The sequence below is a fragment of the Festucalex cinctus genome, chromosome 5 (genome assembly GCF_051991245.1).
Source record: "Festucalex cinctus isolate MCC-2025b chromosome 5, RoL_Fcin_1.0, whole genome shotgun sequence".
Classification (NCBI taxonomy): domain Eukaryota; kingdom Metazoa; phylum Chordata; class Actinopteri; order Syngnathiformes; family Syngnathidae; genus Festucalex; species Festucalex cinctus.
The window spans coordinates 14,649,455-14,674,322 of record NC_135415.1 but is presented as its reverse complement, the minus strand read 5'-3'; the positions used below and the strand labels follow the sequence as shown (position 1 = coordinate 14,674,322).

Here is a 24,868-nt window from a genome sequence, read left to right as displayed (position 1 = left end):
CTTGAATCCATCCATAATGTGTCAGATTGTCCATGTTGAACGCTATAAACTATTTTCAATTAGATGCAATTAATTGATATTTACATTTTCAGTAACATGCAATTACAGTAACTGATATATAGGACTTGTGTTCGTGTTCTGAACCTTAAGACTGATTTATACACATATGTGTCACGTTGGATTTTAGTTGTTTAATTGGACTGTTTCTTATATTGTTGTTGTCTTTTTTGGGCTGTGGGATTAACAAAATTTTGCAAATGAAGAACAAAAAATACAAAAAGCAGAAGAGAAAATAAATGGGTGGAGAAGCAAAAAAAAGACAAGTCGGACGTTGTGCTGTCATTGATCTTCTAGTCAGCTCACTTAATTGAGTTTTAACTATCGGAGTCCAACATTTGTTGAAGATTTCTGCAAAATATCTAATCTGTAGTGTACAGCACCGAATTTGGCGCTTTTGTCAAAGCATCCAGGCCTCGAGGTGGCAGTGTAGAATGTGAGACGTTCTTGTGACACGCCGGAAGTAGTAAGTAATTCCGGAAGTTAAATAGAAGTATCGTTTCCTAAAAATACACATTCACAATAAAGGTAGTTCACTTATGAACGACACGTTAAATGAAGAATACACCATACGGTGGATTATTTCATATTTATATTTTCACTACAAGTCTATTTAGTATATAGTAGCTAAGCGTTGAAGTTAAATTACCGATCTTTTTTTTTTTTAATAATTTGACTAATATATCTTAGTGTGAAACCAGGACCGGATGTTGAAAGTATTCCACCGGCGAGCCTTATGAGCCTTGCAAACGTTTCGTGCGACGTCCTTGATAGATTGCTCCATGTGAGCACGTTCAACCTCAATATTTCAGTTCCTTGCTAAATAAATGTTTTTTTATGCTATTAAAACAACATATATCGTCTAATATTAACACTTGACTTGTTTTACAACTTGGTCTGAGTCGAGGCTAGCATGAGTGGTCGCAGCAGGTCAGTGTTGACTTTACTTCAGCGCTGTGTGGCGGTGAGCCAGCAGACAACCACCGGATGTGCTCGGATTCCACGGCCCATTTGGGCATCCACGACCCGTACAGCGGCCACTCTTCGGGGCTTGTGTCCTCTCCAGTGCGTCGCCGTCGTGACGGCCACCCAGCGCCGCCTGTGCAGCAAGGTTAGCATCAATGTTTGATACGGGTTATTTTGTGTACTTTAACAGTGTGACTGCATTTGACGCCTCTATTTGTTCATCATCATGTACATCCTCCTCCATTTCCAGGCACCATGTGAGGAAGAATATCCTCCCCTTCCGGCCTACCATTCCGACACGGCACCCGCCAAGAATGAGGTGTACATCGTGCAAGTGAAAGGCCTCCCCTGGTCATGTACGGCCCAGGACATTGTGCACTTCTTCTCAGGTAAGAGCAAAAAAATACTAACCTGAAAGCAGGGGTTTTTCCTGGCCCAAATCAAGGCAGAGGTGGCCCAGTTTTTCCTATAAGCCCCTTCCACCTCTGGCTCAAGTGTTTTATTATTACTTTTCTGACCCAGTTTGAAGGAAAATCCGCCATTCAATGTATTATGCAGAAGAAGAAAAAAATCCAAGTTACGATTGTGTGTCCAGAGTGTCAGATCCGTGACGGCGTGTCAGGCGTGCACCTGACCGTGGACCACCAGGGGAGGCCATCGGGACGTGCGTTCGTGGAGCTGGAACACGAGGAGGACGTGAGCAAGGCGCTGGAGAAGCACCGGCAGTACCTCGGTCCTCGCTACCTGGAAGGTTTGAGACCTCGACGTCACAAATATAAACTAAAATTAAAACCCTTTCTATATTATGTGTGTGCTCAAAATTTTGAGTCATTCTGCCTTTCAAGTTTGCTCTAAACCTTCACCAAGATTTGGGGAATGTGATAAAAGTGTTTTTTGCCTCATTCCGCCGTATAACTAACTCATCATTACATGAAGTTAAGTCTTACATTTTGGGGAAAAAAAATGGCCTGAATAAAAGTATGTATATATGTATTTTTATAAAGTAATATTAATTTCATTACAATTAAAATTTAGTTCAATCTGAAAATGTTTCAGTTTAAATGATTTCATTTAATCTTAGACATCGCTTGTTTTTAATTTGATTACATTTTTCAGAAATGCAAATAAAATCATGCATCCATTCATTCAAATGTAATTAAATTATTTACCACATTTGTTATTGAACTGTATCCGAGAACAGCATCATCTATAATTTTATAACATTTAAAAATTATGATCATGTTATAAAAACAAAAATATTTTTTTCACTTAATTGACTTCAAAATTACATCTGATTTAAAATAAGTTTTAATACTTGTTTTATTCTATTTAAAAATATTAATAATTAATAGAATTAATACAATGCAATGAAATAAATGAAAATCAAAACTAAATTAATACATTCACCAATATGCTTTCAAAACTTAAGTAAAATTAAGTACAATTTGAAAATTAAATTTTTATTGCACTTCAAATAAGTTTATTATTAAGTTTATTTATTTAAAAAATACATCCAGTCATCCTTAACTTTATTGTACTTAGACTAAAATCTAATTAAATTAGTAAAAATAAATTTGATTATATTTCTTCAAAAACTATAATTAAAATAGATTATTTGCTTTATTTTTTAAAAATATAATATTTTTCATGGAATATTGTATATTTACCAAATTTCATGTATTTGTCCAACCTTAATGTATTTCGCTGTATTTAAAATGAAAACATTAACATTTTAAATGTGTTCGTAAACCTGCAAATATCCTGATTAAAATGGTCCAATATACAGTAGTTCAGGTGTACCTAATAAAATGGTGCACTCCTCTTCCTATTCCTCCTCCTCCTCTTCAGTGTACGAGATAACAAATAGTGACGCCGAGGAAATCCTGAAGAAAGCGGTGTCGTTGCCCGGCGACACCCGTGTGGTCCGGCTTCGAGGTCTCCCCTACAACTGCACCGAGGACGACATCGTGCGATTCTTTTCCGGTAAGGTGTGCAAAATCAAGTGTCCCACGCTTGTAGGCACGTACACATATGTAAAAAGTAAAAAAAAAAAAAAAACCGGGGTTTGTGTTTAAGGTTTGGAGATCATGGAGAAAGGCATCACCATGGTGGTAAATAGCAGAGGGAGAAGGTCGGGAGAGGCTTTTGTGTGGTTTTCCTCGCAGGAAGCAGCCGACGAAGCTCTGCATAGAGACAGACAGCTCATAGGGAACAGGTAAGACTTTTTAAGTCAACCCTTGTTTTCACAGGGAATAAGTTCTAAACCCAGATGTGATACCAAGAAGCCATATAATTAACTCACTTGCTCCCAAAAACGGATAAATATGTTCTATTTTAAATATTAACATGCTCCCAAAGATGTATGTATACTTTTTTATTTTAGTTTAGTTTAGTTTAGTTTAGTTTAGTTTAGTTTAGTTTAGTTTAGTTTAGTTTAGTTTAGTTTATTTAATTTTATTTAATTGTATTTATTTATTTTTTTAATGCTAGGGCATAAAGAATTCTTTGAAGCAACCTCTGAACTGAAGAGAATGCTTGAAGCAATGGTAGTTATTACAAAAACGGCCAGTAGGTGGCTGCAGAGTCTAAGCGTTCAACCAGGGCCATGTTTTTCCCCAGTGTTTTAAACAGATTTGTGAATAATGATGGAACTTAGCTATATTCTAATGCTAATTGCTGCAAAACTGAAACTGATAGAAATATACTTTTCTCCTGATGAAAGAAGAGACTCTAATGTTGGTTTTTGTAGGTTCCATGTTTTTATAGCAATTGAACACAAAATTCTGTGGGCCTTGCAAAATCAGTCAAAATCCAATAAAACAGCGAAGGAGTGAAAATGCCTGGGAGTGAATGAGTTAAGAAAAAAAAATTAAAATGCACTTAAACTGATTAAAATACCACTTTTAAAGTAAGAAAACAAAATAAAAAAAACACTGTTGTTTCCCCCCCTCCCATTACTGTGACAGATACATTGAAGTGTTTCCCAGCAACACTCAAGAGATTCATTCCAATTGGAGGAATTCTTCATCACTCAACGCAAATGAAATGACCCGAATGAGAGTCAGCCCTTTACTTGCACCCAACAAACCTGGTAATAATTTTTTAATTTGTTTTTGACACTCTTTCAGAAATGTCCATATTCAAAATGTATTTGACGCTTATGATGAAGCATCTGCACTCTTAATTAAGGGGTGCAAGTCAAGTTGGCCAATGTACATGCTAAAGCTGACCGAAAAGGAAAAATAAAATCAACACAAATTAACATTCAGTTGTCAGAATAATAATAATAAAAAAAGTAAACTAAGATATATTGTAGTAGAACGTACTGAACGAAATCCTATCCATCATCTTAATTTTTCATTGACATTTTATATCAAATTTGAACAAAAAATCCATCCATTCAACCACCCATAAATTCGAATATTCTTTTTTGAAACAAGAAAATTCATCACTTTATCCTTACATTTTATTTTGATTTTTAAAAGTAACCTTATTTAAAAAAAAAACAAACAAAAAAAAACATTCGTCCATCCGTATATTTTAACATTTTATTGTAAAGAAATACAAAAAAATATTTTAAATAAGAATGTATGTATTTTGTTTAATGAAACTAAATCATACATTAATACTTACCGGTATGTGAAGATTTTTAATGTGAAGTCTTTTAGTGATAGACTGATAGTTCAAGGTTGGTGCCGATATAAATTAGTAATCGAGGTGGCCGATGACCGAAATTTCAAGTAGATATTCATTTGCAGTAAAATGCAAAAAATAAAATAAAAAATCTTTAAAAAATTAAAACAAAATTTGCAGTCATTAGTATGTGTTAAGCTAAATTAAAAAATAATAATAAAATTAAAAAGCAAGTAAATAGATCCCTACTGTAAATAAAGTTTTCTAAAATTTCTACATAATTTGTTGATTTATTTTTTTCTTCAAACAAAAAGTGTAGAGAGTTCCTAGTTTTTATAAAGTGGAAATTTAAATCGATCCATAAATAAAAAGTTCCCTGCATCTCACTGAGTGACAAATGCATGCGAATGTCGCTAATTTGGGCTTTTTGTTAAGGGTTTGTGAAACGTTTCAAAAGATCTTTGTCGTGAAAAATTGTCTGAATATGTTCCAAATGTGTTTACGGCAAGTAAAAACTGTCTGTGAACATCTTACAATTCCTGATGAAAACCTCAAATTCGCTACGTTTGCAAGTATTCACCGCTCAGTAAGATACCAGATTTAGATTAAAAAACTAATGCCGATATTTGTCAAGCCAAATATCAGCACCGATAAGTGGCCCGGTTGATAATCGGTCTATCCCTACTATTTTTCTTTGCCACTGCATCAGTCCCTCCAAAACATCCCAACCTGTCACATCACGTCCACCTGAGAGGACTTCCCTTCCACGTCTCTGGAGAAGACATCGTTAAGGTCATCCTTATTTATATATGGCCGCTTGATTATTTGTGATCATACTATTATTAGAAATCCATTCTATTGTGCCACAGTTCTTTGCACCAATGGTGGTGTCCAGAATCTGCCTGGATCTGGGGCCCAACGGCAGACTGAACGGCGAAGCCGACGTTTACTTCGCCAGCCATCAGGATGCCTTGGCGGCCGTGTCCAAAGACAGACATTACATAGGTGAACACCCACACATTTGGTTCAAAATAATTCATATATACAATTAAATTACTCAATTAATTTGTTGTGGACCCTCTATGGATTAAGGTATGGAATTCTCCTTCCTTACAACTAAGAGCTGTCATGTGTTAAATGTTGTGGTTTTTAGGTGAAAGATACATCGAGGTGTTCCTCAATTCAGTGCCTGACAACGAAAGGTGAAAACAAACAAAAAAACGTCTATGCCAGGTAAATGAGTTTCTTTACCTTTTTAGATTTTACACTTCCCTCTTGACCCTAACAAGTCATTTTCTTCCCTTTTTTTTTTGTTCGTGATGACACAGAGTACATTATTCAAGTACATCGTTAAACAATAAACTATTCCTGGTGATACACCTGAACATGCATCTCCAAATCTTTTTATTTTGATACAAAAATGTTTTTTTTGGATGACCAAATAAGGTTTGTGCTTAAAAAAACAAATTTTTTTTTTTTTTTTGAAGAAATTAATTAATGTAAAAATACACGCTTTAAATTGTTTTGGAAAAAAAATGTAAAACATGTATTCTTTAAAATAAAAAACTAAAACAAAGGCTTAAAAACTAATGGAATAAAAGTGACTTTTCAACCAAACAATCTAATTTCACTTGAGTATTTTTATCTAGATGCATTGTTTTCAACTAAACCAAAAGTAGCTACATTTTTCAGAGAGAATCCATTAATTCATGCAGTTTAGAGATGCATGCTTTTAAATATTTGTTGTGTGTTAGAGTCAAAAACAAAAGTCTCAGATTTGTAATTATGCATTTGGAGAGCCGTGTTTTCAAAGAAAACAAAATGTTGCTTTTTCAGAGAAAATTAAAACGGTGTATATTCTTGAATTCCGTGTAATGTTGTAAGAGGCAATTACAAAAGACAGAAAAGCAGAGTTAAAAAAAAACCCATTTATTATAGATGCATTTCTGTGATATCCTTTCCTCAAAAGATAACATTCAGCAACTTGAGATGACTGAGACTTGTTTGTAAAAGTGCTTCAAGACATGAAGGCCAGAGGAAACTGGATCATTATTTGGGTTTGATATATTTCAAGCAAATCGTTCTTTTCTTTCTTTCTTTCTTTTTTTTTAAACAATAAAAAAAAAAAGAGGTTATAAACATTGTAGGCTGACTTTAACATCAACATTAAGGCTATCAGTCTTGTCTTTATATGGAAAACCAGGTGAAATGTCCTCATAATGACACAAAATGGCACCATATATATATTTTTTTTTGTGACACAGTGGTCCCCTACTACATGGCAGATTTAAAATTTGATTTGTTTTTACAGTATGCAGTCTAGTTGCACACCCTCGGTGTAGTACGTCGTGCCACAACATGCAGAGCAGCACTGAACTGTACTGGAAGATGTGCTACGTAATAGAAGAAGAGCCAAAATTAATAGTAGTAGTTGCTGCTCCGTATTTGTTGCTGCTTCGCTAAGGTAGTTTTCAATTAACGTAAAATCGATGCTAATTTCCGCTAGCCGGTCAATGGAATTTTGCATTATATTTTAGAGTTGTATTTGGGTAGTTAGAATGATATGGTTTGGTTCAACATTTGTGTGTTTCTTTCTTTTGATTTATGTCAATTTGTAAGTGTTGCTGCTCCGCGTATGTTACAGCAGAAGCTGTTTGAATGTTTATAATAAATGCAACATCTATGCTAATTTGTTAGCCCATCTATAGCATTTTCCATTATACATTAGCATTCAGTTAACTGAATTTCGTCAAAATGAAATTATGTTTAGATGATGATTTGTTTCAAGATATTTTCATTTGTTTTTAACTGGGTGTGACTAAACGGCTTAAAACAAGCATGCTTTTCCTCTTTTTCTAAGTTTGTGTTAATAAGTTGGGGGGAAAAATGTAGATGGACTCTTATGGTGGATGAATGGTTCTGCCGTGGGGTTCACTGTAAGCGTCCATTATGAGGAGATACTTTAGATTGTAAAGTTGAAAAAATAAAATAAAAGTGCATGTTGCAGTTCCAGTTGTAGCAGGAAAGCGATCGTGTTTTGTTGCATTTGTTTACGCGGGCGACGTGGAAGCGTACTGCTGCAGTAAGAGCGCGTAGCATGCGGCGCACACCACCTCGGGCAAGATGGACGACGGCAGCGGCAGCTCGTTGGACACGCAGCCCTCGCAGAACACGCCGCCACAGTTCTTGCATTGTCTCTGGGGGAAAAAAACAAAACAAAAAAAACTACCATCAGCACAGAAGATTGGCTAATTTGTTTTCATGGGCGCAACCTGATCTTTTGTCACACAAGGCCTTTCCAATGCTTTAATAGCAAAGAATTATTATTGCAAGAAAGAATTATTTTCAATAAAATCAAAGCACTCACTAAGCTGATGAAATAATGTGGTTTACCGAAACACTTTTTTTTTTTTTTTTTAAACAGTAGTCACTGTTTGGTATCATGATTTCACATAGTTTTCCTTCCCACTTTTTTTTTTTTTTTTAATGAATACAGCCAATCAGCATGCATCATTGTAATAAATTCCAACCAACAGAGGAAATTATTCCTTTGCTGCCATCTTGTGGCATCTTGGTGTTACATTTTGTAACAAGTTGAGTAGCATCACAAAAGTGTGCTTTGCCGCAAACTTGTGACCACAATTTGCAATTAGAATCCTTTTGGGTGCCTTATTTTTCCACATAAAAAGGGTAGAAAAAACATTTAAAAATTTTCCTTTCAGTAAAACAATTTAATTTTCACACACAAAAAATTAAATACAGTACATGCATGTAGTTCTTTTTGACATTTTTAGCTCGAAGTACAGATTCTCGCACTGCCTGGTACCTTTGTCTTAAGGAGGGAGTCTTCCTGCTTACACATGCTGCATACGGAAGCTTGACTGGTGTCCACAAAGGGCTCATCCTGGACATGAACATATGTACATTACTACTGACACGTCATTAGCATAACTTAGCATTTCATTTCAAATCGTGTGGGGTGACCAAAATGGGGGTGCATATAAGAAATTCTCGACACATTTGGAAGTCTCCTGTACTGAATAGATGTCAGCAAAATCTTGCCAGGCTTCGCCTTGGTGAATTTAGGATAATGTAGGATCAAGTCCTCAAGTGTTTTGCTTTTTCTTTGTATTTTGACGGTGAGTGAGGACAAATAGAGGTGAAAAAAAATAATCTAAAAGTTAAATACAGATGAGCAAATAAAAAAAAAAAAAAAAGGATCGAAGAACAAAGAGATTCTGTACATAAGATATATTAAATACATTAAAATTTCACTTAAAATGAAGTACATTCTTTAAGTAGAACAAACATTTTCAAAAATGACGAAAAAGTATGCATGATATAAAACAAATACAAAAAAATCAAAACGGATAAAAACATTAAAGTACTTGTAACCATTTTATACATTTAGAAAAAGTTTATATTTTGTCTGTAATTAATTTGACACTTTCATTATTTTTCAAGTACAATTAGTACCTTTGAAAACACATTTTGCAACTTGCTGTCGACTGAAAATGACATCACAAGGGCTCAGGGTAACCAATCACAGCTCACCTGTTTTCTAGGTTTGGTCATGTGACATTCACAAGCTGAGCTGTGATTGGTTACCTGAGCCCTTGTAATGTCATTTTCAGTTGACAGCAAGTTGCAAAATGTGTTTTTAAAGGTACTAATTGTACATGAAAAATAATGAAAATATCAAATTTATTATAGGCAAAATATTGTTTGACTGCCAAAAATGGCTAAATAAGTAAAGTATCCCTTTAATATTTAGCATGTACAGACAACCCCTGCATGCTTATATATCAGAAAAAAAACAACTTACCACTTCATCATCATCATCATCAGATGGGCAAAAGGACCTTAAGGAGAGACAAATATATAACTTATAAAGTTCCAAACAGACTTTAAAATGGCTACCATGTTGTTGAAAGTACATACAGGCTGGAGTTTGGGCTGCTTTTGTCTTCTGCTGTCACTCGGAGGTCCTTCCTCACTGCTGGAGATCCCGAGTTAGGCTGCAACGCGAAAGCCTTGTTACACAAACACTGGATGGCACACAGTATGTTGTTTATTAGAGAGGGTGAGTGTACTTGGGGGAGGTCCTCGGACTGTGTGCCGGCTCGGTGGTGGTCGTGCTCCCTCCTTAGCGGAACCTCTAGGTTAGGCCTAGGATTTCAAGCCCTTAGTTCGGCAAACACTGAATAAGTCTGACCGCGTTGTACTTTTCGGGGTTTACCTGTGTCTCCGGAGCTGCTCCAGCTCCACCTCCAGGCTCTCGATCTTGTCCCCAAACTCTCGCTTGAAGAGGCGGTTGGCCTCCAGCACCGCCTCCTTTTCCCGCTCAGCCTGTTTACATCTGTTTTTTGTTTTTTTTTGGGTTGAAAATGGCGATGCAAAAAGGAACTTTAAAAGAAAGGAAAACAAACTGAAAAAGAAGGAATTGGTGCAGAAATTGTAAATGCTGAAGAGTGGCTGCGGGATGCAAAATGAAGTAGATCGCAGGACTGAAATAATGAACAAAGCTGAATTTTAGTGTAGATGTTGAGATTTTTCTTAAGGAAAAGTTTGAAGTAATTTAAGAATTCTGGAGTTTGAGGTGCATTGATAATTTTTTTGTATTTGTTTTGGAATATGTGGAATGTAGGAATGGTTTGAAATCAGTTGAGAAATGTGGAATTTGTAGCTAGTACCAAAAAAAACAAAAAAACGGCAAGGATAATAACAACAATGCTTAAATATTTATAAATGCTTTAGAATATTTAAAAATAATGCTTTTTAAAATACCAATTTTTGTTTTATATACACCGGTATTTTGTTTGTAATTTTTAAAATACAGAATTGCATTGAAATTTGTTTTGTTTTTATTTTGCGTTTGTTTAGTGCTTTCAGCTCAATTTTTACTTTGTTATATTGTAATTTTTCATCCTGTTATAAAAGATATAAAAATAAGTACAGTAGTTATATATTTTTTTAATTTAGTATTTTCTGTAGTTATATATATATCTTTATTTTTTAAATAAAAATGTAATTTATGGAAGTTAAAAAAAACAAACTCTACAGGTCTTATTTTATGCCATTTTCATATACATATAGCTTTTTAATAGCAAAAGTTTTAGAATTTTTGTGTTGCATTCATATATATATATATATATATATTTTTTTTTTTTTTAATGTATATTGTTTTCTCTTATCTCCCTTTGTTTACCGGTTCTCTCTCTGTCTGTCTGTCTGTCTGTCTCTCCCTCTCTCTAAAAAACTGACAATTTGACAAGGTGTGTAGACTTTTGGTATCCACTGTACATGTTTGAAAGAATTTAATCAGAACTTCAGCCTTCACACTATAATAAGCCAACTCAACAGCGAGTGATTATATCGGGAAGTGGGCTCGTTTTTGGTTGATTGTTTTATTAGCCTAATGGTTACAAGGACAAATGATGACATACAGCTCTAAAATCCAGAAATGAATCGTCTTTCTCCCACTCGACCACCGCCCCGGCACACGGGGGCGCTCATGAGCACGTCTGACAAGAAGAAGCACGAAGAGCGTGGGAGAACACAATTTCCTGAAAAGATGCATTGAGTCCGCTCTACTCGAAGCAGCCAGTGGAAATTTAAAAAAAAAAAAGAGGGGGGAAGCTCCCTAGTTTGGTTATTTCTGTTAGCGCGTTTGCGTCGGGCTACTGCTGCAGATGCAGGAGCTTCTCCGCGGCAGAGTTGATATTCCTGGCCTGCTTCACCAAATGTTTCTCGCTATTAAACGCGCGGTTAAATATAAAGGAAATTAGGGAGAAAAAAAGGTGATGATTCAAAACAAAAAAAGAGGAGGTGGTAAAGGGAGACAACAGGAGAGATTTGAACAAATAGATTTGAGAGGTTTCGGCGATACGGTGCAGTTGCAAGGAGCTCACCTGCTCTCCAGCTGTTTGATGGTGCCTGACATCTGGCTAATTTTGTCCTCCATACGGGCCATGGCGTCGCTTTTCTGCTTGGAGCTCGCATCAGCGCTCTGAGGAAGAAGAAGAAGAAGAGACCATTTGGATTCGGGCTGAATAATTTTGAAAACTAATCTAACTGCATTTTTTTTTCTCTCGACAACTAGTGTTAATTTTATCCGCCATTTTTAAATTTAGTCCCAATTTTAGTCTCTGCTCAATCATGCTTATTAGTTTTTACTAATGTTGTTCCGATACCGATACTGGTATCGGCAGAGGCGCCGATACTGCATTAAAACAGTGGTATCGGTATCGGTGACTACTCACAAGTAACATGCCAATACCATTAATTCCAAAGCTAATATAGGATTTTGGATGCAGCATCTTGTGTCTTGCTCGTGCACGGCATTCACTGGTATGTGACATGCTCACTGCATGCCGATCTAAGATATTCTATTGGCCCTTGAATGCTCTGAACCAATGGCAGGACAGCTTTTTCATGTTGAGGAAAAAAAAAACTTAGGTATCTAGGGGTGTGCTCAAAAAATCGATACGGCAATATATCGTTGCGGGCCTCATTACAATACACGTATCGATACGCAGGCGTCAGAATCGATATTGCTCCTTAACTTTAAATAAACAGTTTAAAGTTTGCCTTTGTAGCTTGCATTGTACCTAAAAAATAAATTATTTCTCCAAATATTTCAAATAAGCACATTTTAGAGCTGTATTAGGCTCATGTCTATTAATACATTTTCCCGGTGTGTCTGTGAAAACTGCTCCCTGCTCTTAAGTGCGTACAAATTTAGACCAGGCATGCCGCTTGGTGGTAAACCAGAAGAGCTACGAACAAAAACATTTTGTCATCCAGCATAATAAACATATCTTTTAGGTATACATATGACTATTCTAAAATGCAAGTAAATTAATGTAAAATATCGGGCTACGTATCGCCTTGAAGCTCATGTATTGGGATACATATGTATGGCAATACGTATCGTATCGTGACCCGTGTATCGTGATACGTATCGTATCGTGAGGTAGGCGGCAATACCCAGCCCTATAGGTATCGGTATCAGCCGATACTGCAAAGCTGGGTATCAGAATCGGTATCGGGGCCAAAAAACGAGATCGGTTAGAGATAGGTTAGATTTATGGCAGGGCGGCACGGTGGAAGACTGGTTAGCACATCTGCCTCCCAGTTCTGAGGACTCCGGTTTGAGTCCAGGCTCCGGCCTTCCTGGGTGGAGTTTGCATGTTCTCCCCGTGCCTGCGTGGGTCTTCTCCGGGTACTCCAGTCTCCTCCCACATTCCAAAGACATGCATGGCAGGTTAATTGGGCGCTCCAAATTGTCCCTAGGTGTGCTTGTGTTTGTGGATGGTTGTTCGTCTCTGTGTGCCCTGCGATTGGCTGGAAACCAGTCCAGGGTGTAGCCCGCCTACTGCCCAAAGCCAGCTGAGATAGGCTCCAGCGACCCTTGTAAGTAATAACCGGTCGAGAAAATGGATGGATGGATGGATACTTATCGCAAACGAACCATTAATTTGAATTTTTTTCTACTTTCATGTTTCATGAAATGTTATGTCAACATGCTGACTGCACTTCTTAAGATGTGAATTTATCTAGACAGCATATAAATCAATAAATGGTCTCGTACTTGCGACTTGTGGCTGAGCTGCTGGTTGATGACGCGCAGGTCGTCCAGCTGCTGCCGGAGCTCCACCAGCGCGTCCTGCTTCTCGCACACGTCCTTCTCCAGCATCTTCATGGACAGCTCCATCTCCTGCTTCATGCCGATCTGCACCTCCAGCTCCTTCTCCACGTCCTACGTCGCCAAGACATAAAAGATGCAGGGATGTAACCATAACAGCAACATCGTGATATTGCGATATTAAAACTGCCACAATATATCGTCGTCGTCGTGTCATGATATTTAAAAGCAGCACATCTGTTCAAAAAGTCAAGTTGATTCCATTTGTGCAGTTCTAGCACCCTCTGCTGGCTAGTTCTTTTTAGTGCAGATTAAATTTCACAAGGCATATTTTGACCCTTCTACGTTTCAAATCCAAGCTAATGGTCAGATGAAAGGGAACGTAATATGCTTGTCAATATGTGGAGGAACTCATTGTGTGCATCCATTAGCAAGTAATAGAGATTGTAGGTGGTTTATATGCATTGCTGTAATGTACAAAAGCACTATATATTTTTTTAGTATGAGCTCATTTTTTGACAATATTGTACCCTCTTTTATATATCGCCCCACAATATCGTGATAATTATCATATTGAGGCCTTCATATTGTGATATCGTATCATGTTTGGATATCGTTACATCCCTATTAATCGGCCATCAGAATTTTATTCAGCAAAATATTGGAATTGGCCTATAAAAAACAAAACAAAAAACATGTCAGTCAGGCCCTAATAACCATCTACAATGAATGAATGAATTACCCATGTATTAGAGTAAATACATCAATGAAAAGAATAATACATTTGAATTGACCACATTTGGACAAAAAAGGGCTAAAAAACAAAAATACAATAAAAATGAACGAGCATGAATGAGAATTCTGAAAAGCAGTAGAACGGAGCAGGAATCTGACCAATCGAAGGAGCGTCTCCTCCTTGAGCTGCTTGCGCGTTTCGCCCAACGCTGGCCCGTCGGACGTCGCCGAGTCGCTTCGTAGTGCCTGAAAAGGCCGAAAATGAATTCAGAACAACAAGGCAAACAATATGCAAAGTAGCAGGAGGCGACAGCTCACCTTCCTGTTGGACTCCAGCTGATACGAGCTCTCTTCTTTCACCCGCTCGACGTCTTCTTGTAGCGTGATGATCCTGTTGTTTGCCACTGCCAGCTGTTCAAAACAAAAGTCACACAGCTGTGTACATTTTTATGGGACAGGAAGTCACACTACAAAACATTTCTCTCACCTCTTCTGTGAGCTTTGTGTTGGACTTCTCCAGCGCGTCCACTTTGGCCTGCAAGTTATTTACCGAAGCGCTATACACGCACAAGACGAGACAAGTTAACGTTTCATTATTTACTTGCGTTTTACATGAGCGTCAAGTGCTAGCATGACAAACCTCAAATGTCTGTTGAGCTCCTCCACGTAATTCTTCTGATCGAGTATGGCGGTGATCTGACCGTCGCTGATTGACACAAAACAACATCAACACTTTTTGGGAGAAACAATAATAATCTTTCTTGTTAAAATATTCAGAAAAGCAGCCGCACTCACCCTTCTGCACTTTTGCTACTGTGACCTCCATCTTTTAGGTACATTGAGAAATCAATTACCCCAACCTGCAGAAGAAAAAAAAGAATTACTCACAACTTGCCGTACTGGAAAGGAAAATAAATAAAAGATAATTAAATAAATACAAATTTTTGGTTTTTAAACAGTGCCAACATGGGTAAATAAAAGTTAAATAAAAAAATTCTAATATGGGAAAAAAAATTTTTAGATTGTCAATATTATAATCAACATGTATTTTTTTTAATAGTTCAAATTTGTTGTCAAGCAAAAAGATTTAAAAAAAAAAAAGGTCTAAGAACAAACAAAATCATAACAATCTTCAAGAAAAAGTAACTGAATTATTTTTTTTTCAAGAAAATTAAATCTAAAGTGGTTTAAGAAAAAATAATTAAGACCATGTTTTCTTCCGAGGGAAAAAAAAAAAAAAAAAATCAAGAAAATAAATTATTATTTTTTAAATATTTTTAATTAATATATTTTAATTAATATAATGCAAACAATCTTTTTTCAAGGGGGAATATATGTATATATATATATATATATATATATATATACACATACATACACACACACACACATATACATATATATATATACACACATATATACATATATATATATATATATATATATATATATATATATACACACACATATATACATATATATATATATATATATATATATATATATATATATATATATATATATATATATATATTTTTTTTTTTTTTTACCAAGAAACAAAAAAACAAAAAAAAACTGTTGGACCCCCCCCCCCACCCACGCCCACCCCCTTTCCCCCCAGAAAAAAATCTAAGCCATTTTTTCCGAGAAAAAAAAACGTATACATTTTTTTCCCTCGCAAAAGTTGTGATGTTACCAAAAAAAAAATAATAATCTTTCTTCGCTCATAATATGTCGACTGGCACCTCTTTTTTTTTTAACTTTCTTCTTTCAACTTTAACCTTCTGACCGACTACCATATCCTTCCTTCGAACAAACTCCATCCCTCAAATAGTGTTTAAAAACAACAAAAATAAAAACACGCTGCTTCATTCCAGGCTGATGCCGACGGGTTTGGTGCATTCAGGACATTTTTCAAACGCTCCTCAGCCACTGTCGAGGTTCTCTTCTGCTTGAGTGCATTTGACCTCGTTTATAAAGCGGTTGCTGTTGCAAGCGGACCAACCTGCGAGTCCAAGTCCTCCCCTTTCATGCACAGGTTGGCATCGATGACGTTGAGCCCGACGAGCAGTCCGGCGATGACGGCTCCCTCCTCTTCCATCATCAGAGCGTTGGGCTCGTAGAATTCACTACACACATGAAAGAATGAAAAAAATAATACATATTTTGGTGTCTAGTAAAGGACAAAATGCGGAGCGGGTCGTGCACCTTAGCAGGTCCTTCCTGTTGATGATGGTTTTCATGTAGTCAGACAACTTCTTCTGCATCAAGGCCAGTCGTAACCAAGCGCGGCCTCTTCCTAAAGGCGTCCTGCCGGTCATAAAACTTATTACCTGCTCGCTTGCACATTTTCTTGACCAATTCTCACATTCGACATTTCAACAATTCAATTAATCCCGCAGCATTTCAGTTCAGCATTCACACACAATTTCAACAGCAAGCGCATCCTCCAGTTATCTCTAAAAAGCACAACTTTTGACGCAGGATGGCTGAATTTGAACTGACTTGAGTCCAGGCAGGTCTTTGACACTGGCGGTGATCTCCCCGGCCTCGGGCGTCAGCTTCTCCACCAGCTCCAAGGCCCCCCAGAACGACTTGTTCTGGCCCAGGAAGGTCTTCTTGGCTGCGGAGGAAAAGACGGCGACGTCAGCAACATCAAATTAGGGACAGGCGGATTATCGGCCTTTTTACGAATCTGAGTGGTGAATGCTTGCCAAAGTAGCAAATTTAGGCTTTTCATCAGGATTTGTAAGATGTTCACAGACAGTTTTCACTTGTCACAAAGACATTTTGAGCATTCTCAGACAATTTTTCACTGTCTGCGAAGATCTTTTGAAACCTTTTATGAACCCTGATGAAATCCCCAAATTCTTTCCATTCGCATGTTTGTCGCTTAGTGAGATTCATTGATGGATTTATTTAAATTTCCACTTTATTAAAAATGATGCTTACACTGGGAACTCCCTACACGTTTTTTTTTTTTAATTAAAAAAACAAAAAAAAACGTAATTAAGAAATTAAGTTGAAATATTGGAAAACTTCAGGGAACTATTTACTTGCTGATGACCCTGGAAGCTACCTGCAATTTTGTTATAATTTTTAAACAAAGCTGACAGTTCTTTATATGTTTAAAATGAAAAAGAATAATACATTGAAAAAAATGTTGACGGGCGCTAATATTTTCCCTTTTACTGCAAATGAATATTAGCTTGAAATCGGTCTATTGACTACTAATAATGGGCATGTGTATCGGCCTTGAAAAAAACCCTATCAACCTATCACTACAAGAAATCATTGATCCGATACTGCATGACTACTATTACAATGTAATGTTCATCATCTTTTGCGAAGAAGGCCTAATACTATATATGCCTCTTTTATGAAGATGACATCTCCCGGAAACACTTTTTAAGGCAAAGCATCGTTGAGCATTACTTTTCAAGCCGTGCTTAAGGCAGTGCTCCATGACCACGAAAAACTGCTGCAGGGGCGCGTAGTCCGAGTCCAAGGTGCGTCCCAGGTTGAGCGCCGACTCGATCAGACCTTTGATGCTCAGCTTGGCCATGTTCATCAGGTTGAGCCTCTCGATGGTGATGGGGTCCTTGGGGTCTACACCACACAAACACACAACATGACAACGGTTCGGTTACCATGACAAAGTGGTGAGTAAGTTTTACTCAATTTCAGTTTCATCTTTTTTCTATAGTGAGCTGGAGTCCAGCCCAGCTGAGTTAGGGGCGAGCTAATCACAGGGCACTTGTGTAAATTTCGTTAACGAAAAGTAAATAAAAATATTTTCATCAGCACACATTTGACACCAGATGAAAACTAGACTAGACTACAACCCCCATTAATAAACAGTAATTTGGACTAAATCAATACTTATTTTCGTAAACTAATAAAGAGGAAAATGTAGCTCGCGTTATCAAGACTGGACGAATATCTATGGACATTTTAGTGCGCCAACAAAGATGGGACGAAGATTATGAACCTGCCTCTGCTAATCTATCACTAACTCACAGTGACCCCATCCCACCCCCACTTTAAAATCTGCAACGTAACATTAATTCAACAGTTATAACATCCAAACAATGTTAATCCGACAGCTAACAAATTTACTTGCTTGTAGCATGGAGTCGTAATCGGCACTTGTTGATATACTGTAATTGTGTGTGAAGTTTTTTTTTTTTAAATAAAATTAACTCAAAAACGTCCTGGCCCCTTAAACTTTGCAGCTAGCAAGTGCAACGTAACATTAATCCAACAGTTATAATAACGTCCAAACAATGTTAATCCGCCCCCTAACTAACTAATGCTAGCTAAATTACTAGCTTGTAGCATGCAGTCATTATCGGCACTTGTTGATATACCGCAATTGTGTGTGACTGTGAAGTTATTTTAAATCAAATTAAAATCAAAAAGATGAGAGAAAATTGTATAAAAAATTGTAGTTTTTGATTAGATGGAAATGTTCATTTTGTTTAATTAAGCATCCAATTTTTTTCATTTTTTTTATTTTGTGATTTGTGAGGGAGTATTGGATGTGTTTAAAGCTGTGTTTAAAGTTGAATTTCTGTTTATCTTGAAACAGACAAATAAAGTTATATTCTATTCTATTCAATATTGTGATCTGCTGACAAAAAAAATGTAAACGGGTAAAATGAGTGACTGAAATCTTGACAGTTGCTGTTGACTAAAATTATACGAATAAAATTAATGTTTGCTTGGACTAAAATGCTCAACTTATAGTCGATTAAGTTGATTAAATAAAAATGGAATGAGGTTGACTATGATAAAAATGAACAAGTGTGATTGAAATTCGACTAAAACTGAGATGAAATTTAAAAATAGCTAATAAATTAACACACACATTTAGACAACACACATTTACACCTATGGATAATTTTGAGTCTTCAGCATGTTTTAGAAATGTTGTACAATTTACAATATTTTTCGACCACAGAACAACTGAAGACACAATCGGCCATTTTGAATCATGACAACAGTCACTGCTTCCGTTTATGAAGGAAATTTATCAAGAAGGATTAATTAGGCATTTGTGGGAAGGCGTGGCCAGAGATGAGGAAGAAGCGAGTCAGCAACAAGCAGCACATCCTCAACTGCAGCGTCATGGCCACTTTTTTTTTTTTTTTTTTACATCATCACCTAAATGACAAAACATCAACAAACACATCCCGCGGCGTCAAATCCTTGGCAACACCATCTCAGAGCCGCTCATCTTCTTGTGGGGAGGGGGATGGGTCCTGATTTGGCAACCCCACACCGTGACTCCTACCTTCATGGGCCGGCTCGGGGTCCGGCGTGAGGGAGATGTCGTTGAGCTCGCGCAGGCACAGCCACTCGCCGTCCACCGACACGCGGAAGTTGCACAGGTAGATGGTCTCGCGGGCGGCCTGCGTGATCTTGTCTGTGGTGGGCGTCGGCGTCTCGCTCTGGGGCGTCAGATCCGACATGATGGCGGGGGGATGATGACTCAGCAGAAAACACCGAATAGGTGGTGTGCTTGCTCCCCCGAAATTCCCAGTAGAGGGGACAAAAAGGATGTCTGGAGCAGGTGTCTCTCTCCTCTCCCTCTTCCTCCTCCCTGTGACTGATGGAGACGCTGCGCTTCCTCACTCCTTCCCTCCCTCTTCTTCCCTTTTGTGCTGGCGAGTGATTTAAAGAAAAAGGGTGAAAAAAATAAATAAATCACCCACCACCCCTCCTCTGAAGTCTGATTCGGGGCTGTCGGTGGCTGGATGCACACTGGGTGTTGACCAAGATGGCCGACTGCTGTGGCGGAGGAGGGCTGGGTAGCAGCCAGCGCGGCGTCACGTGAGCAGATGGTGCAAGAGAGAGAGAGCAAGAGAGAAAGGGGGGGGAGGGGATGATGGTGGTGGTCCCCAGTGAGGACAAACAAATGCTAATGATGCTAGTGAGCAGCACAAGAGTTCCCTGTTCAAGGAAAATGAATAAACAACCAATCCCCGGGAACGAGGCCAAAAAATGACAGTCCGTTATCTTTATTAGGTAAAAACACTGTTCACTATTGACACTGTGTTCGTACTAGATGCCACAAGATGGCGCCAAAGTCCTGTCGAGTAGAAAAGTAGTCCTAGACTGTGATTGGAGTCACTCCCTATTAGGGCTGCAACAACTATTGAACAACCTGAATACATTTATTACAAAAAAAAAAAAAAAAAAAAAGTGAAACTTTACAGGCCTAATTTTTCCCCAAACGGACTACTAATGTGTTACACAGCTAGATGTAGAAATAATTTGGCGTGATCTACAACCACCAACACAGACGGCAACATATCGATATTAGTCAATTTATTATAGCCTACTATCACCAGTAAATGTATTGTATGGCCCCCACAAGTGGTCAAGGATAGACAACAAACTAAGAAAACAAACACGTAATAATGAGCACATTCATGGCCAGTTAACAGACAACCACAATTACATTTGCTGCCACACACTATCAAAGCCACAGAAAGTACATTTTAACATGACTATGGAGACCCCAAATATTTGTATCTGAATAATAATCGATCATGGGATAATCATTAGAATAAGGATTTTCATTTGACTGATGGCTAAACAATTTCTACAATCCACTGTGTGTGATATATATATATATATATATATCACTATATTGTGATTAGTTATCTTAATAAAATATATTGCATTTGTTGTTCGTAAGCTATCAAAACAATATATTTGTGATTTAAAAACATAATCAGAACTAGATTTGGTGCATTAATTAAGGAAACGTTTTTGGGTTTGTTTTTAACTGACAAACAGGAAGTCAAACACGAGACATTGTCACGTGATCCACCAAACTTGTTGACATTAGCTTGTAGCCGGATTAGCTATGTGACATTTTCTAGACCCGTTTTTGTTTCTTTCTTTTTTTTAAACATTAAACACAAACAAGTCAGCATAAATTTATATTAGAAACAAAGTATTTAAGTAAACATTAGTTTCTTTGATGAGCTACCTAGCTAGCATATGTCAGATACCGGTCTCGTGACCGCCATTACCAATTTAACCTGTAAGGGCAACTTGCATTAAACGTGTGTTCTTATAAAATGGCTGCGGTATATAAAGTACTGTACTCACTTTTGCGCTTCGACTCGACCCTCTCGATGTGGAAGTCATACTTTGGGGAAAGCGAAGAGCCGCCAGCCTTCCCGAACCTCACGTTGACAGAGCTCAACGCCTCCTTGAAGTAAATCACCGAGGTGGGTGACAGGGTCTCGTCCGGGCTGTCGTCGCGGCGGTGGTGGTGTCCATTCTCATCCGAGGAACCGCGGCTGCCGGCGGCGGGTGAGCGCGGAGGAAGCCCCGCCGTGGACAAATCCCTGTCCGCCATCCCTGTAATAAGCAACCCTCTGCGGTCAAACTCGCTTCATGTGACCAGCGGCTACGTAGGTAGTAGCTAGATGGTTGTTAGCTCCGGTCCCGCATGGCTGCGAAACACAGCGCACATCAAGCCCGCCGATGTCACCCCCAAATCGGTTACGACTCCGTCAAGCCCCTCACCCTCTAATGGTAAAACAGCCACACTTTTTTTTTTTTTTTTTTTTTGCTAACCGATGCTAATTTTCCCGCGTCATCAGATGACGCCATCAGTGATTGTAAATCAGGTGGAAGATGTGTCACTCCCCTCTAAAACCCCTTACAATCTTCATCTAAAAGATGTTGTTTGCTACTATAGTAACTCAGAAGACAAAAACTTTGAATATTTACTTAATTTTGTTATTCTTTACGCTAAGTTTTTTTATTCACAAACAAAAATTTTCCAAGTCTAACCCCAGATTTGTGTGCTTCCTTCTGGAATAGGTCGCTTGCACATCGTAATGCATCATGGGAGTTTTTCCTTCGGGCGCCATATTGGGTGTCCGCCGGTTCACAAGGTACACTCGCGAGTTACACGGTAGAGCTTATCAACCTGATGTAATTTTCGCAGTATTTTCACGATTTACCGGAAGATCAAAAACAACGATACAGGCAGAAGGTGTCTCTGTGTGGCGGGATTGATCCTAATTACGTCCTGACCAAGGGTGATTTTTTTTTTTGACGGAGAAAGCTTGCTGGCCAAATGTGACATCTCTGGACATCTTTCCCTACCTCGTGTTGACATCATGCTCCATAACACGCCAACAAATCCCCGGAGGCTTACAATTATTTTGTAAGCGGGTGGATACAGAGTGTAAACTTTAACATCGCATCAGAAGAAACGGTTGCTGTTGCACGTAAGTAAACCACATGGTGTTGGTAATTCTGCACACAAAAATGTTGATTTGTTCTCAGGCTTCCTGTTATCATTGTGTTTACATGCACAGCTAGGTTTACCTGATGTGGTTTTTCTAACAATTTTATAACAGGCAAATATGGCAGAGCGTATAAGAATAAAAAGTAACTGCACAGCCTCCCCGTGGCTTAATTAAATTTAATGCTACCCTTTCACTAGTTACATGTTACTTAATCAACTTATTCTAAATGGTTAAGGTTAACCACTATCAGAGGACGTATTTTTAGTTTCAGTTTCCAGTACAATAAAACGTGTTCATGGTAACTACTGAGCATACTGACAGCTTTTCTTATGATCTCACGGTTAAGGAGGCTGTCACAACACCCAATTTCTGTCTGGTGCCGGATGGCAACAATTCCCATCACTTGTCACGACAACACCAATAGTATTACCAGGTATGTATGGCTTTACTTTTTGTAGTTTCTTATTTAATTCTATGTTTCATATTTTCATTACAATGTTTGTAATATTTTCAGATTCAGGCACAGATGAGTTTAACTGGACGGACTTCTGCGACTTTGTGGTGTGGACAAAGTGTGATTGAGCGAGTCCACCCAGATCGCTCGTTTTGGCCAGAGTTTTTTTTTTCTCCCAAAGTCCCCTCCTTACCTGAACTGCTCGGGAGAGCATTTACTAGATCAGCAGTGGACTTCCAGTGTTCCTGCTCAGCCGCTGTCACCTACCACTTGCTCATGTACTTCAAAGATGCGGAATAAAGTAGTTTTTTGTGCTGCAGCAGATTGTAAAATCAAATGATATCACTTGAAGTGTGCCAATCTAGACTGCCAAAAGGACAGTGGTTTTGTGACAAGTGTGAAACAAGGATTATTGGGAAAACTGAAACACAGTACTGGTACTTGTCTTACATTAAACAAATTTAAAAGAGAGCAACTTTTTCCTCTGTACATAGCATAATGAAAGTCATTGCGTACCCCATCAACATTACATCATACCGTCATCTCAGGATGGTAGGCACCTGTGCTAAAATAAACTACATTAATTAACAGTTCAATTTTTAACTTTGAAATTACTACATCTAATAATTATTCACTTCATTTTTTGTGCTTTTAGAAATAATAGAGATTTATGCCATTACTTTAAGAGGGACCATATTGCACATTGAGTCAAATCCTGTCATTTGTATTATGTATAGCTTTGTAAACAAACCCAACAATAGAATTTGTATAAACGCTGCCTTTATTAGCGCCAAACAAACAGTCGCATGTTGTCCTCCTCCAATGCTTTGATGCTCGCCTTCGTTTCCATCATGTCATTGGCAATCAAGTCGGTGTGGCATGAGATCCCTAAAGAAAAAAATAAAGAAAAAATCACAAAAAAATACGGTACCAGTAATAGGTTTAATATAGTAAAGTAGTATAGTTTTTTTGTCAGTGTAAAAGAAATGTACACATTTTGTTGCATTTTTTAATGTATGAACATTGCTACAGGCAAATACTTATTTCTATAAACACTTCCAAATGTCTCGAAAATATAAGGTGCGTGTACACACACAAACAAACACATACATTCACTCATGCATACAATATATCATGTAATGAATTCTGAGTGGCATACCAGAGTCAATGATGTCAGCAGTACTTGAGGTTACAGGTTACTGGAGCCATCTGGCTGCATAACTGCAACAAACTCTCTGCCACTTCGAGTCGTCTTTTCTTTGCTTGTCTCTCCTGTGGACGTTCATATCTTGGCACCGACTGGGCTGAGACATAGATGTTGTAACTTGGGACCCAACTTTAATGTTGGAGCCCAGTCGGGATGATTGGACAGAAAAACGGGCGCAGGGCGACCTGTTAAAGTAAACAAATATATAAACAAATAAAATATGGAAAGACTGGTTATTTTACCGCAGTAGGGTGGCCGTGAATAAGTTCTTTAGCATGATGTGTAGGCTACCGGGGGTCTGTTTTCTTGCATCAGCCCCTTCTGTCTCTTTTTTTTCCAAGTTTACATTTTGCCACCAAAAAACATGTTATCGGCATTAAGAGCCCAAGACTAATCAATCCAATTTCAGCAGTAAACACTTTGCACTGGCACTACTTGGGTGAAAATGTTCGATGTTAGCTTTCGGCTAACGTCCGCTAGCCAGCTTGTACTACCGAACTTGCTTGCTCATGAATCCAAAACATAAGCAACTTGCCCATATATGGGCGGTCGAAACGTTATTAATCCTCATGCATTAAATAAAGGTAAACAAGCTTACCGCTCACAAAGTGATCGCTGCACACACGAGCCCAAAGTAACGACTTCCCTCCGGAGTCCGCACTCCTCTGTCTCCAGGCCCTGGTTCCTAATTATTTTCGGAATTCGGAAAACCGACCATTTTCCCCCTTGGCTTTGTTCGAACAGCCAACGATGCAGCAACAATGTACCATTTTAAACACAGAAAACAAACGTGATAGATACGTGTTAGACCGAATCGCTACGTAAATGGAGGCCACCCAGCATGGCGACTACGAGAAATCCGAGGCGGAAGTGACGACATGTGCAAG

At 38.0% G+C, this 24,868-nt stretch overlaps 2 protein-coding genes and 2 long non-coding RNA genes across 8 annotated transcripts; 2 read left to right on the top strand and 2 right to left on the bottom strand.

Annotated features, from left to right (window-relative positions):
• The first annotated feature begins 757 nt into the window (after nucleotides 1-757).
• On the top strand, nucleotides 758-7,668 carry grsf1 (G-rich RNA sequence binding factor 1). Of its 2 annotated transcripts, none has more exons than XM_077520665.1 (10): nucleotides 758-1,168; nucleotides 1,274-1,412; nucleotides 1,619-1,774; nucleotides 2,872-3,006; nucleotides 3,100-3,238; nucleotides 3,990-4,114; nucleotides 5,366-5,448; nucleotides 5,526-5,661; nucleotides 5,810-5,889; nucleotides 6,968-7,668. In XM_077520665.1, the coding sequence occupies exons 1-9, from the start codon at nucleotides 971-973 to the stop codon at nucleotides 5,860-5,862; spliced, it is 1,164 nt and encodes a 387-aa protein (XP_077376791.1). In that variant the 5' UTR covers nucleotides 758-970; the 3' UTR covers nucleotides 5,863-5,889; nucleotides 6,968-7,668. The 2 variants fall into 2 exon arrangements, with proteins under 2 accessions (XP_077376791.1, XP_077376792.1); XM_077520666.1 differs by having other exon boundaries at nucleotides 5,985-7,668.
• On the bottom strand, nucleotides 6,955-21,633 carry rufy3 (RUN and FYVE domain containing 3). Of its 4 annotated transcripts, none has more exons than XM_077520661.1 (18): nucleotides 21,164-21,633; nucleotides 17,474-17,647; nucleotides 16,544-16,661; nucleotides 16,247-16,348; nucleotides 16,044-16,167; nucleotides 14,834-14,898; nucleotides 14,679-14,744; nucleotides 14,526-14,595; nucleotides 14,357-14,449; nucleotides 14,198-14,284; nucleotides 13,250-13,417; nucleotides 11,568-11,665; nucleotides 9,896-10,015; nucleotides 9,750-9,825; nucleotides 9,598-9,674; nucleotides 9,482-9,518; nucleotides 8,483-8,560; nucleotides 6,955-7,853 (listed from the first exon to the last, which is right to left on the bottom strand). In XM_077520661.1, exons 1-18 carry the CDS (start codon nucleotides 21,414-21,416, stop codon nucleotides 7,707-7,709), a joined length of 1,953 nt encoding a protein of 650 aa, XP_077376787.1. In that variant the 5' UTR covers nucleotides 21,417-21,633; the 3' UTR covers nucleotides 6,955-7,706. The 4 variants fall into 4 exon arrangements, with proteins under 4 accessions (XP_077376787.1, XP_077376788.1, XP_077376789.1 ...); XM_077520662.1 differs by lacking the exon at nucleotides 21,164-21,633 and adding an exon at nucleotides 19,335-19,785; XM_077520663.1 differs by lacking the exons at nucleotides 6,955-7,853; nucleotides 8,483-8,560; nucleotides 9,482-9,518; ... (1 more) ...; nucleotides 9,750-9,825; nucleotides 9,896-10,015 and adding an exon at nucleotides 10,957-11,409 and having other exon boundaries at nucleotides 21,164-21,631.
• A 290-nt stretch (nucleotides 21,634-21,923) lies between these two features.
• LOC144018486 (uncharacterized) lies at nucleotides 21,924-23,927 on the top strand. Its single transcript, XR_013283443.1, has 3 exons — nucleotides 21,924-22,299; nucleotides 22,667-22,753; nucleotides 22,835-23,927. It is a non-coding gene; the product is annotated as an uncharacterized LOC144018486 (long non-coding RNA).
• LOC144018485 (uncharacterized) lies at nucleotides 23,519-24,837 on the bottom strand. Its single transcript, XR_013283442.1, has 3 exons — nucleotides 24,580-24,837; nucleotides 23,934-24,166; nucleotides 23,519-23,662 (listed from the first exon to the last, which is right to left on the bottom strand). It is a non-coding gene; the product is annotated as an uncharacterized LOC144018485 (long non-coding RNA).
• Between the last annotated feature and the right edge of the window lie 31 nt (nucleotides 24,838-24,868).